The sequence below is a fragment of the Cherax quadricarinatus genome, chromosome 44, assembly GCF_038502225.1.
Source record: "Cherax quadricarinatus isolate ZL_2023a chromosome 44, ASM3850222v1, whole genome shotgun sequence".
NCBI classification, from domain to species: Eukaryota; Metazoa; Arthropoda; class Malacostraca; order Decapoda; family Parastacidae; genus Cherax; species Cherax quadricarinatus.
In genome coordinates, this window is record NC_091335.1 from 6,746,844 (window position 1) to 6,760,395 (window position 13,552).

The 13,552-nt window shown below is 36.9% G+C and overlaps 1 protein-coding gene across 6 annotated transcripts in view; it reads right to left on the minus strand.

Annotated features, from left to right (window-relative positions):
* The window catches only part of LOC128697480 (ATP-binding cassette sub-family C member 4-like), a 73,636-nt gene that overhangs the window by 6,061 nt on the left and 54,023 nt on the right, over positions 1-13,552 (minus strand). For all 6 annotated transcript variants that reach the window (XM_070094048.1, XM_070094046.1, XM_070094045.1 and 3 more), the window contains 7 exons: positions 5,582-5,732; positions 5,341-5,447; positions 4,931-5,051; positions 4,207-4,377; positions 3,876-4,003; positions 1,625-1,870; positions 576-748 (listed from right to left, as the gene is read on the minus strand). In XM_070094048.1, the coding sequence (XP_069950149.1) occupies positions 576-748; positions 1,625-1,870; positions 3,876-4,003; positions 4,207-4,377; positions 4,931-5,051; positions 5,341-5,447; positions 5,582-5,732 (1,097 nt within the window). The remainder of the gene's footprint in view (positions 1-575; positions 749-1,624; positions 1,871-3,875; positions 4,004-4,206; positions 4,378-4,930; positions 5,052-5,340; positions 5,448-5,581; positions 5,733-13,552) is intronic.

The window sequence follows — 13,552 nt, forward strand, 5'->3', positions numbered from 1 at the left end:
CGCTAGCTGGAGATTCGTCTGTAAAAACTTGCATTTGTGGTCACAGAGGTGCCTGTGCTAACCTTCCTATGGTGTAGAAATATACCTAGTTGGATGAATCTTATTGTGGCTAGCTGGTCTAGTGGCTAACGCGACGGGCTGGAGTTTTGAGACTATGACCGCGGGTTCAATCCCGGCCGGGGGTATGGTTTACAAAGCATAGTGTTTACTTAAGGTTCCTTATTCTAGAGCCTGACCCTGTGCACTGTTAGCTAAGCCTAATCAACCCCAGCCCATGCCACATACAGAAAAAGAGGGTGCGATACATCAAACCCAAACAATCTCAAAACATGATCCCTTAGTCATTCTATCACACACAGATGTAAATAAATTTGGTGTATGACCCTAGTGGTTTTGCTCTTGGTTTTGATAATAATGTTTTCTTTGCAAATTCTTTAATTAAACTGTTCTGTAATGACTTGCTTTGCATCAAAACATTTGTGGATATGGACACCTAGAGGAGACACGTGTCACTCTGTTAAGGACTTATTTGAAGTCCATTAGACATAAACAACTGTAAAGTTGACCATACACACCTTGGATCGACATTGGCTGTTGCTTCATCAAGAACGAGAATTTTGTTGTGCCTTAGGATGGCACGAGCTAAACATACAAGCTGTCGTTGGCCAACACTGAGGTTACTGCCTCCTTCTGACATTTGTGCTTCAAGACCTCCCTCTAGATCTGACACAGCATCTTTAAGTTGAACCTATGCAAGTAAAATGCATTAATAGAAAACATGTGACAAGAATTTTTCTTCAAAAAAAAAAAAAAAAAAAAAACAAAAAAAAAAAAGTCTTACTTTCTACTTATCCTAATCAATGAATCCAGTGGTAGTCAAGATTCATTCACATAATTTAATACATTTTGTATGAGCTATATATACCTAGTGTACTGCCTCAACTAATAAATTGGTCAAGCAAGAGGGGTAAGGGTCATTCTATGAAAGATTGGAGGGAGGGCATAAAGGATGTTTTGAGTACTAGGGGCTTGGCTGGCCAACAGGCTTGTGTGAGGAAATTAGGTAAGAGTGGAAGTAAGTTGTTTTTATGATGATGTGCTGTTGGAGTGTGAGCAAGGTAATATTTATGAAGGGATTCAGGGAAGTCAGTCAGCCAGATTAGTCATGGAGGTGGAAAGTACAGTGCTTGCATTCTAAAGGAAGGGTGGGGATGTTGCAGTTTGCAAGGTCATCTGAACTACAACATTGGCATCTTTCTGACAAGACAGTTATTGAATGAGAGTGAAATTATTTTTTCTGTGTCGGGTTACCCTACTTCAGTGGGAGATAGCTGGAATGTTAAAAGAAAATATTGCCGAGAACAGGTTTAAAAAACCTTAAACCTTTTACTGTACTTCCTCACTCAAGTTATTACTTGTGTGTGTATAAGTGAGAAAACCTTCATGCATTTACTGTGTTTCATCTGTATTTTGATAAGCCAGGTTGAAATATTTTAAGGCAATTAATTCAGATGTGTGACAGTCTATGCATAGTACTGGTCCTTTATATCATTCTTTTGCCATCTCTAATACATACAACATATTAACATCAGATTACCTTCAAAATACAAGAATAAACAATTACCTCTTCCAGTGCTTTCCAAAGCTCTTCATCTGTATAAAGGGTAAATGGATCCAAATTTTTTCTCATAGTGCCAGAGAATAAAGTAGGATCTTGGGGTATTATAGAAATATTACCACGGACGTCATGTAGTCCCAACTCTCTTATGTTGATGCTGTCAATGCGAATGACGCCCGTAGGTTCAGTCAGACGGAAGAGCGATGTCAACATTGATGACTTACCAGCACCTGTTCTGCCCACTATTCCAATCTGTAATAGACAAAGAACATTCATATTTAATTCATGGTCTCTTGCAATTAAAATGTGTTTGAAGATACAATATTACTACTAAATCCTGGGGGAAAAAAAAAAAAGGAATTTCTGTACTCTACTGCTAAGAAACTGGCTTTCTTGTGTACAAAGAACATGGTGTACTAGTAATGGACATACAGGTTTGTATGGGGCTTTTAACCCTTTCAGGGACGGTGTTGTACTAGTATGGCTTGCACGCCAGGGTTGGTGCCGTACTAGTATGCGTAAATTCTAGCGCCTTTAAATCTAGTGAGAGAAAGCTGGTTGGCCTACATATGAAAAAATGGGTCTATGTGGTCAGTGTGCACAGTATAAAAAAAATCCTGCAACACAGTGCATGAGAAAAAAAAAAAACTCCAACCGTGTTTTTGATTTAAAACAGCGACTTTACAGTGTATTTTCGTATGGTATTTATGGTTGTATTCTCATTTTCCTGGTCTCATTTTATAGAATGGAAGACATATTACAGAAATTGAAATGATTTTGATTGGTTTCACAATGAAAAGTACCTTAAAATTGAGCTCAAAGTAGCAGAAATATTTGATATTTGCCAATGTTCAAAAGTAAACAAATCATGCCATGCGTCCAATACACGTCAACTGGCGAGTCTAATATTCTTTCACAAGTGCGCTGATATTATTTATACCATTTCTAGACTAATGCAGTAGTCTGCATAACAGTAAATCTTCTATTTTTTGTGAGAATAAAAATTCAAAGTGGAAAGCAAAAGAAATGTAAGAGGGGCCTGGAGACATGACTAATGAACAGAGAAAATGTTATTTTAGTGCCAGGAATGTCTGTCTTGTTTATTCTGGACCCTATTTAAAAATTGGCATCTTTTGAAATTTGTGTGAAATTGGCAAAATTGCCAATTTCTGACCACTTTATTGGATAGTTGAAATCGGTAAATGGGTGGTTTCTTGTACTCATTCAATAGAACAAATGGAGTTCTAGCGAAATAGTTATGATTTCTGTTGACTGATACATTGTAATTGGCCGAAAATAAGGCTCAAAGTGGGCGAAATCACCGATGCGTAAACATCGTTGAGACCGCTAACTTCGCGAGAGCGTAATTCCGTAAGTTTTCCATCAAATTTCATACTTTTGGCGACATTATGATTGGGAAAAGATTCTCTATCATTTCATAAGATTTTTTTTTTTTTTTTCCAAAAAATTTTCGACCCTGAGAACAAGTTTAGGAGAGGGCCTCTTGACCCTGAAAGGGTTAAAAGTCCTGGAAGACATGATTTTTTTTTCATATCATAATCATGAAAAATTAAGTTGAAAAAGCCTTGGAATTTTATATTTGTGAGAAGTACTAAACCTACAGGTTCACATTAATATAATCAGGGGAAGCACAAAATCCAAAGGTCACAGAAAGCATGGGGAATGTGGGTCAATCATGTCTGATTCGAGAACAGGTCCACTTCCCTGGATCAAGACCCAGGAGTCATACATCTGGGAAACAAAGTAATCAGGTTTAATTCAAGGAGAGGAGGGTAACTCCCAATAATTTTTATCAAGATCCCTTCAGTGGCATCAAGGTACCTCCCTGTTGAAGGAAAAACAAAAAAAAAAAATTTTATTGCCATAGGTTGCTTTCCATACAAAGCATGACCCAAAAAAAAAGAAAAATGTGATTTTATTTGGACTAGTAACCCAAGAAGATTAACACAGGATAATCTAGAAAGCTAAGAAGTGTGACTTTTCATTGGGATCCATTTAAGGCTCTCCATCAGCAAAAGTCGAAAGTGAACTAAGCTCAAGGTATCTATTTACTGCTTAGTAACAGGGGCAGTAGATACCTTCCACTTCACCCAGGAACTGTGTTGTCAGTTGTGAGATAAATGCACTACCATTTCCAAAAGTGTATGCATATCACAATTCCAATACTTCAGAGAGATGGATTACTGGTGCAGTAGTTACAAATTAGATATGATAGAAAGAGATGTTAAAATTCTACCTTTTCACTGGCTTTGATGCAGAAATTTAGATTCTTAAGCACAGGAGGGTCATTCTCATTATATTGTAGAGACACATCCTCAAAGGTGATGATACCATGTTCAGGCCAACCAGCATGTGGAAGCTTATCTATAATTGAGAACAAAAAAAATCATAAGGCAAAAAAAAATTGTTTGGAAGTGCTTATACAATGCTGCAGTGGAATGAGTTTCTAGTACTACCAATTCAACTTATTTAATTACATTTATGATACTTAAAGAAAGGTTTAGTTATATCATAAACAGAGAATTAGGTGTAACTATCTCGCTCCAGTTTCATCTTAAATTCCTAACCTTTGTCAGTTTCCAGTGGAGCTTCAGGTTCCAAATGAGAATACTCCATCACACGTTCCACTGAAGTCATTTGGTTTTCCACTTCTGCAGACTGTCTTACTCCCCACTGGAACATACCAGACAACAACATGGCAGAGGAGATGGCCAAACCAATATCCCCTCCAAGAGCATCTGGAGAAAAAAAAAAAAAAAAAAAAAATTTACACTATACCAATTTTTTAATTATGGTTCTGTAAAATGTTATAAACGTGAAAACTTTATAAAACTTCACAAGATAACTTACGTATAATCCCAATTATAATGTCATTTTCTTAATGGACAGAAGCTGAGAGGTATCCTGCATCACATCATTTTAGCAGAGACCTGTATATCTAGAGTCTGATCTTATTTTGTAAATGTCTACACTAACAATGCAATGAAACCAATGAAAATTCAACTGCAAATTTTGACCATTTCACAGGTTTGAATTTTCTGACCTTACTAAATATTAAAGGTAAGAAATAGTGACTTATCTGTAGAAGAATTTGTGCACTTTATTATTGACTAAGGTTCTAGAAAATATTGAAAGATACACTGCCCTAAACCAACATCATTTGTCTTAAATTCAGAATTTTAAGCTTATAAATAATACTTCTCAATATCTTATACATAGATGCTTTAAAGTCTATCACTACAAATTTAATTTCTCTCAACATTCTTAGTTGATAGTGGCAACATAACTTACTTGACATGCCCATGAAGCTGAAGGTGACTATAGCAATGTAGATGCCAGAAATCCAGTCAAGACAAATGCCAAACCACCGAGTTGTGCACAGGAAGAGGAACCAGGCTGAGGAATGCAAGTCCTGTGGGAAGTTGTCAGTCACTACACATTCTACTCACCAATAAGAGAATACTACAATGGGAATAAATACAGTACCTATGGTACTGTATAATTTTCAGTGAAGTTATTCAAATCCACTGGGTTAATTAATCTTTAAATAAGGCTAAATTTAGATGAAATGAAATAACCAAATTAACTGAAGCCCAGAATTCTGCTCCTTTCATTAGCTGGAAGTTGTCAGTCAAGCTAGCATACTATATGGCTCACAAATCTTAACGTAAAATATGTATACTATAATTAACAAATTTCACCTGATGATTATCAAAGTCATCCATAAATTTCTGTTGGGCCTCGAATGCTCTGATGGTGGTAAGACCTTGAAGGGAAGCACTCAGGTGCGAGAACACAGGACTACGGGCTGTAAAGGAGAAAGTGCATATGTAAGGTAAAAAAAAAATATAGCATTCAGCAGCAATATAGCCACATTGCCAGGTTCACTGTTTAATTATGTTGTCAATTATATTTATGTTTAAAATTTATATGGAAACTCACTGATGCCTTCCAGTCGTTTGACATTTCGTGCAGTGCTTAGGTAGAAACGACGCAAAAATATGAATATAATGCCAAGAACCAATGTAGGAAGGATTATCCATATGTTGACAGAAGCGATGACCACAATAATACCAATGAAGTTCAAGAGAATCTGCATGTAAATAAAGTCGTACCTTTGTTAACTAAAAAATAGAGAAAATCAGTGTGGTATATACAATATAAACAAAAATTATTGTTGATTAACTATATTAATATAGAATTAGAGCCAAATCTGACAGTATTTTATACTGGACACGTTTATAAATCAATCCATAATTATAAAGCAATCGTACCTTAGCACTTACATTTACATGGTGGAACTACTACTGTATTGGCATACTATTTATTTATTTATTTATTACAATTTGAGCACAGAGGTACAAAAACAAAAAAATACAGATAAGAGCAGCATGCCAAAGCCACTTATACTATGCATAGCATTACGGGCTGGCTTAAAATTAACTTAAGATTAACTAAGCAATGATGAAATCAGTGATAAAACATTAATGTAAACAGATTTCTATAAAGCACAAGTGAGTATTACAAAGACAGGTCATATGGTTGCTTGCATTGTTGTACATTCAGTCGTATGGAGAATTCTGTTAGGTAGTGTATTTAAAAAAATAGTAAAGTTAGATTGGGTTTTAAGTTTAACATTTATGTGATATAATTGTGAGAAACATTTAAGATATACAATTTATAAGGTTGAGTTATTCAGTATTTACATGCAAACTACCATACAATATTCTAAATAATACTAATTTGTGCATGGGCAGGCAAATAAGAACTTGACTTGAGGCAAGTGAACATCATTAAGTGTAGATGACAATGAGAAGATGAGATAATAATCACAGGTGTGTGATTACCTGTATGCAGCTACAGGAGCAGAGCTATGCTCATGGTGTCCTCAGTATTTAGTTTTCCTTCCTAGGAAAGGGAAGGGAATAAGGTTTAACTAGAACTAACCCTTCCCCATCTTCTGCATATATTTCTCTTAGCTTTCAATTGACTGACATGAAATAATATTGTCATTTCTATTTTTTCAACCATGGTAGAATTTCCTTCCTTGATAAACACTGTTCAGTTGATTCTACTTCTTTCGCAGGGCGGGGCATTTTCTGCAAAGCTTACCTCTTTTTTCTCTCAGCATCACAGGATCCTGTATAATTTTTCTTCTGAGGTTGCTGTGAATTAGCTTGGATTCTATCTTTGCCTTGCCTGTTATGTCTATTTCATAATGTTTTTCCATTTCTCTCCTTATGCTAAACCCAGAGAATTATAAAGCACCTGAGAGACAATCAAGTTTGGTTCAAGGAAGAGGCAGACAAGTTCAGTTCTTGCATCAAGGCACCTATCTACCTTGTGAGGACCCCTTCCTTACTCAAAAATCTAAAATTTCTTCGGACTACTGCTCTGGCACTGACTAATATCCACCTATTCCCTACAAATATTTATTACTATTTTCATTCAAGTACATCATCAATTTTCTGGACCTTTGGGTCCAAAGCCTTTCCAGATTACCAATTTTTCCACCTTTAGAGAGAGTAGTAATGCATCTGTCTTAGATGAAAGCAAAAAATTCTAAAAAATTTACACGTGGAATTAAATGTAACCATTCTGAAACTGGATACATGATGGTGACATTATTAATTTTATTCTCTTCCAAAAACAATAAGAATTAATTATCTTTCAACATTATATTATAAAATGTTAATAACTGCAGCTGTTTCACCTGCTGCTTATCCAAATGGATTAAGAATGATGGCCAAGTTGTCAAGTGTTTAGTGGGAAGATCATTATCAACAGTGGATTCTTATAATCTTAATAATGCAAAAAGTAAAGACTGAACATTAAAGGAAAGATTTTTGTAAAGTTCAACAATAGTGGCTTGTGTTATGACATGGATGGTTTACCCTTTCGGGGTTTCAGCCGTACTAGTACGGCTTATGCACCAGGGTTTTTGACGTACTAGTATGCATAAATTCTAGCGCCCTCAAATCTAGCAAGAGAAAGCTGGTAGGCCTACATATGAAAGAATGGGTCTATGTGGTCAGTGTGCGCAGTATGAAAAAATCCTGCAGCACACAGTGCGTAATGAGAAAAAAAACTTTGTGATTTTGGTTTAAAACAGCGACTTTGCACTGTAGTATTTTCGTATGGTATTTATGGTTGTATTTAGTTTTCCTGGTCTTGTTTTATAGAATGGAAGACATATTACAGAAATTGAGATGATTTTGATTGGTTTCACAATGAAAAGTACCTTGAAATTTAGCTCAAAGTAGCAGAAATGTTCGATTTATGCCAAAGTTCAAAAGTAAACAAATCCTGCCACGCGTCCAATACACGTCAACTGGTGAATCTAACATTCTTTCACAAGTGTGCTGGTATTATTTATACCATTTCTACACTAATACAGTAGTCTGCATAACAGTAAATCTTCTATTTTTTGTGAGAATAAGAATTCAAAGTGGAAAGCAAAAGAAATGTAAGAGGGGCGTATGGACGTGACTAATGAACAGAGGAAATGTTATTTTAGTGCCAGGAATGTCTTTCTTGTTTATTCTGAACCCTATTTGGAAATTGGCATCTTTTGAAATTTGTGTGAAATTGGAAAACTGCTAAATTCTGACCACTTTATTGGATAGTTGAAATCGGTAAATGGGTGTTTTCCTGTACTCATTCGATAGAAAAAACGGAGTTCTAGTGAAATAGTTATGATTTCTGTTGACTAGTACACTGGAATTGGCCGAAAATAGGGCTCAAGCGGGGCAAAATCACCGATGCGTAAACATCGTCGAGACCGCTAACTTCACGAGAGCATAATTCTGCAAGTTTTCCATCAAATTTCATACTTTTGGTGTCATTATGATCGGGAAAAGATTCTCTATCTTTTCATAAGATAATTTTTTTTTTTTAAATTTTGGCAACCCTGAGAACAAGTCTCAGACGGCCTGGCGACCCTCAAAGAGTTAAAAACCGAAAAATGAGCAACTGTACTATACTTTAGGTTAGTGGGGGATAAAACTAAAGTAGATTTTCAGATGCAGCTAATGTATATCCTAATTTTTAAAGTAATAATTTAGAAGAGAAAAATGGCTGAGGGCAAATATCTTCTTTGAGTTGCCTACCTTGTACATGGGATTACTCATCAAGAACAAATATGAGTATGTAATGGCCAGGTCCTATCTCAGAAATTAAATACCTATGTCAGGCTAATGAGGAGATCAAAAAACAAAGTGGGTTGGATGGTCAATATATAATTAGATGACAGGAAAGCTTTGACATACTAAAACACAGATGACAGATGCACAAGTTAGAGATGTAGGTTGGTGGGACAGGCAAGGTACTAGCATGGATTAAAAGACTGAACTAGTGAGTTCATAAAGGATCAGTACTAGAATCCTCAGAGTATTGTGTAACATCAAATGCCAACAAAGATTCACTAATTAATAATCTTGAGATTAATGATGAGCTTGGGAAAAGTGATCACAAATCACTTAGTTTAAATATATCATGGAATTACCCAGATAACTGCAATCAAATCTCTGTCCCAGATTTTCGCTTGGCCGACTTCATGGGACTGAAAAATTACCTGGGTGGGCTAAATTGGGATGTCCTGACTATGGGTCAGGTAGGTGATCTTGGTTGCCAATATGACGTTTTTCAGAGCATAGTTCTAGCTGCCCAGACAACTTTTGTCCCGAGTAGGGAAATTAGATCAAACAAAAATAATCCCAAATGGATGAACAATAGATTAAAACATCTCATTGGTCAAAAGAGAGGCATATACAGGTGTATCAAAAGAGGGGATGGGCAGTTAAGAAATCAATATATTCAATTAAAGAGAGAAATAAAGAAAGGAACAAGAAAAGCAAAAAGGGATTATGAGGCTAAGGTCGCAAGGGATTCAAAGACTAACCCAAAGGGTTTTTTCAGGTATACAGAAGTAAGATTAGGGACAAGATTGGCCCACTTAAGAGTAACTCTGGTCAGATCACTGACAGTGATAAGGATATGTGTAAAATTCTAAATACCTATTTCCTCTCAGTTTTCACCCAGGAAAATACTAGCGATATTCCTGAAATAATAGATTATGTAGAACAGGATGATAATAAACTATGTATGATTGCAGTAACTAGTGACATGGTCCTCGGACAAATAGAGAAACTAAAACCTAACAAATCCCCAGGTCCTGATGAACTGTTTGCAAGGGTGTTAAAGGAATGTAAAGAGGAACTTAGCATACCTTTGGCTAATCTTTAACATATCACTACAACCTGGCATAGTGCCTGATAAGTGGAAAATGGCAAATGTAATACCTATTTACAAGGCAGGTGACAGGTCCTTGGCTTCGAAGTATAGACCAATAAGCCTTACCTCCATAGTGGGAAAATTTATGGAATCAACAATTGCCGAAACAATTCGTAGCCATCTTGACAGGCACAGATTGATTAATGAATCTCAACACGATTTCACAAAGGGGCGTTCCTGTCTTACGAATTTACTAAATTTTTTCACTAAGGTGTTTGAGGAGGTAGATCATGGTAATGAATATGATATTGTGTATATGGACTTCAGTAAGGCTTTCGATAGAGTTACACACCAGAGGCTGTTGAGGAAACTAAAGGAACATGGAATAGGAGGAGAAATTTTTTCCTGGGTAGAGGCATGGCTGACAAATAGACAGCAGAGAGTTTGCATAAATGGGGAGAAATCAGAATGGGGGCACGTCACAAGCGGTGTTCCTCAGGGGTCAGTGTTGGGCCCGTTGTTGTTCACAATTTACATAAACGACTTGGAGTAAACGACAGGAGTAGGAGACAGAGTTTGCTTTCCTGGGGTTGGGATGGAGGATACTGTTAGCCGTCTGGATGACATCATGAGAGGTAATGGGAGCAATCCTATTATCTGTCTCAGTGCTGGAGGCAACGATGTTGGCAGACGTAGGAGTGAAGACCTGATTAGCAGGTATAGGTCAGCAATAGAAATAATTAGGAGTAAGGGTGGGAACCCTGTCATATGTGGTATTTTGCCAAGGAGAGGAGTTGGAAATGAATGGTTGTCCAGGGCAATTGGTGTCAATTGCTGGCTGGACAAATACTGTAAGGAAAATGCGGTAATATTCATTGACAACTGGGACCTCTTCTATGGCAGAGATGACATGTATGCCAGGGATGGGGTTCACTTATCTAGGTCTGGGGTGGGAGCACTGGCAACTGCAGTGGAGGGAGCTGTTAGGGCTTTAAACTAGGAATAGTTAGTGGTATGGGTTTTGGCAGGAAAACAGTGAAGTCCCAGTGTAGTAATATTATGAGTTCTAGGGGAACTAGTAATAAGCAGAACGAGGTAGATATTGAAAAGCCAGTGACTTTGGGTGATAAGGACAGTAATAGGTTTAGTAGAAAAACAGAAATGAGCAGGAAGGGTAAAGAGAAAGGAGTCTTTCAATGTTTATTATGCTAATTGCCGTAGTGCTAGGAATAAGATGGACGAGTTGAGATTAGTTGCTAGTGCAGGTAACATTGATGTATTTGCCTTAACTGAGACGTGGTTTAATTCAAAAAGTCAGGACATGCCTGCGGAATGTCATATTCAGGGTTTTAAATTGTTCCAAGTAGATAGAAGTATCGGGAAGGGGGGTGGGGTGGCATTGTATGTCCGAGATCGCTTGAACTGTTGCATAAAAATGGGTATTAAGTCTGAAGTAACACATACAGAGTCTGTTTGGATAGAATTTTCAGAGGGGTATGAAAAACTGATTTTAGGAGTGATATACCGTCCCCCAAACTTAGATAGGGACCAAGGGAGACTACTATGGGAGGAAATTGTTAAGGCCACAAGGCACGATAATGTAGTAATTCTAGGAGACTAACTTTAGTCATATTGATTGGAATTTCTTGACTGGGAATTTAGAATCATACGACTTCTAAGAAGTAGTTCAGGATTGTTTTTTGAAGCAGTTTGTGACAGAACCTACAAGGGAAAATAACCTGCTTGACTTAGTTATGGCAAACAATGAATCCCTTGTTAATACAGTGGACCCCCGGTTAACGATATTTTTTCACTCCATAAGTATGTTCAGGTGCCAGTACTGACTGAATTTATTCCCATAAGGAATATTGTGAAGTAGATTAGTCCATTTCAGACCCCCAAACATACACGTACAAACGCACTTACATAAATACACTTACATAATTGGTCGCATTCGGAGGTAATCGTTATGCGGGGGTCCACTGTAATTTAGAAATTTCAGAGGAACTGGGTGCTAGCGACCACAAATCAATTACATTTAGCATTGAATGGAAGTACGTACGATAGTAGCGATAACTCAGTAACAGTCCTAGATTTTCGCTTAGCAGATTACGATGGGCTTAGAGAACACTTATCATCTGTTGACTGGGGTAACGAAGAGAGCTATCAATATGACGGTTTTCTGAACACTATACATGCTGCTCAAAGAACGTTTATCCCACATAAAGAAATTAGATCAAATAGAAATGACCCAAAATGGATGAATAATAGGCTCAAATATCTACTAGGGCATAAGAAAGGAATTTATAGGCGTATCAAAAGAGGTGAGGGTCATCTTATGAATCAGTATATTGACATTAAGAGGGACATTAAAAAGGGGATAAGAAAAGCTAAAAGGGACTATGAAATTAAAGTTGCTAGGGATTCTAAAACTAACCCAAAAAGTTTTTTCCAGGTCTTTAGAACAAAAGTTAGAGATAAGATAGGTCCCCTTAAAAATAACTATGGGCACCTTACTGACAAAGAGAATGAAATGTGCTCGATTTTAAATAATTATTTTCTCTCAGTTTTTACACAGGAAGACACTAACAATATTCCAGTAATTAATTTTTATAGTGGGCTAGAAGAAGATAAATTATGTAACATCACAGTCACTAGTGAAATGGTTGTGAAGCAGATAGACAGACTGAAGCAAAATAAGTCGCTGGGTCCTGATGAGGTTTTTTCAAGGGTTCTTAAGGAATGCAAAATGGAACTCTGTGAACCATTAACTAATATTTTTAATTTATCTCTTCAAACAGGTGTAGTGTCTGATATGTGGAAGATGGCTAATGTAATTCCTATTTTTAAAACAGGGGACAAGTCGTTACTGTCAAATTACCGCCCAATAAGCCTGACCTCAATTGTAGGCAAATTACTAGAGTCAATTATAGCGGAGATTATAGGAAGCCATCTCGATAAGCATAGCTTGATTAATGATACTCAGCATGGATTCACAAGAGGCCAGTCTTGTCTAACTAATTTATTAACTTTCTTCAGTAAAGCTTTTGAGGCTGTTGACCACGATCAAGAATTTGATATTATTTACTTAGATTTTAGTAAGGCTTTTGATAGAGTTCCACACCATAGACTGTTAAAGAAAGTGGCAGCTCATGGCACTGGGGGAAAAGTGCTCTCGTGGATCGAGTCATGGCTCATTGACAGGAAGCAGTGTGTGTCCACATAAATGGGGTTAAATCCGAGTGGGGATCTGTAACAAGTGGCGTTCCACAGGGATCAGTCTTGGGCCCGTTGTTGTTTATAATATATATCAATGATCTTGATGAGGGAATTACTAGTGATATGAGCAAATTCGCCGATGACACAAAGATAGGTAGGATAATTGATTCAAACGTAGATGTTATGGAACTTCAGGAGGATTTAAACAAACTGTATTCTTGGTCAGAAAAGTGGCAGATGCAGTTCAATGTAGATAAATGCAAGGTTCTGAAGCTCGGGAGTGCCCATAACACTAGTACTTGTAATAAAGTTGGTAGAATTACCAGGAGCTTTATCAAGCTTGATAAAGCTCCTGGAGAGCGAAACGTTGCCACAATAAATGTCACATTAGTTGCACTTGTGTCCTTTTACTTTACACAACCCTAGTACTTAAAAGTTAAATGATGTAGAACTTAGCCATAC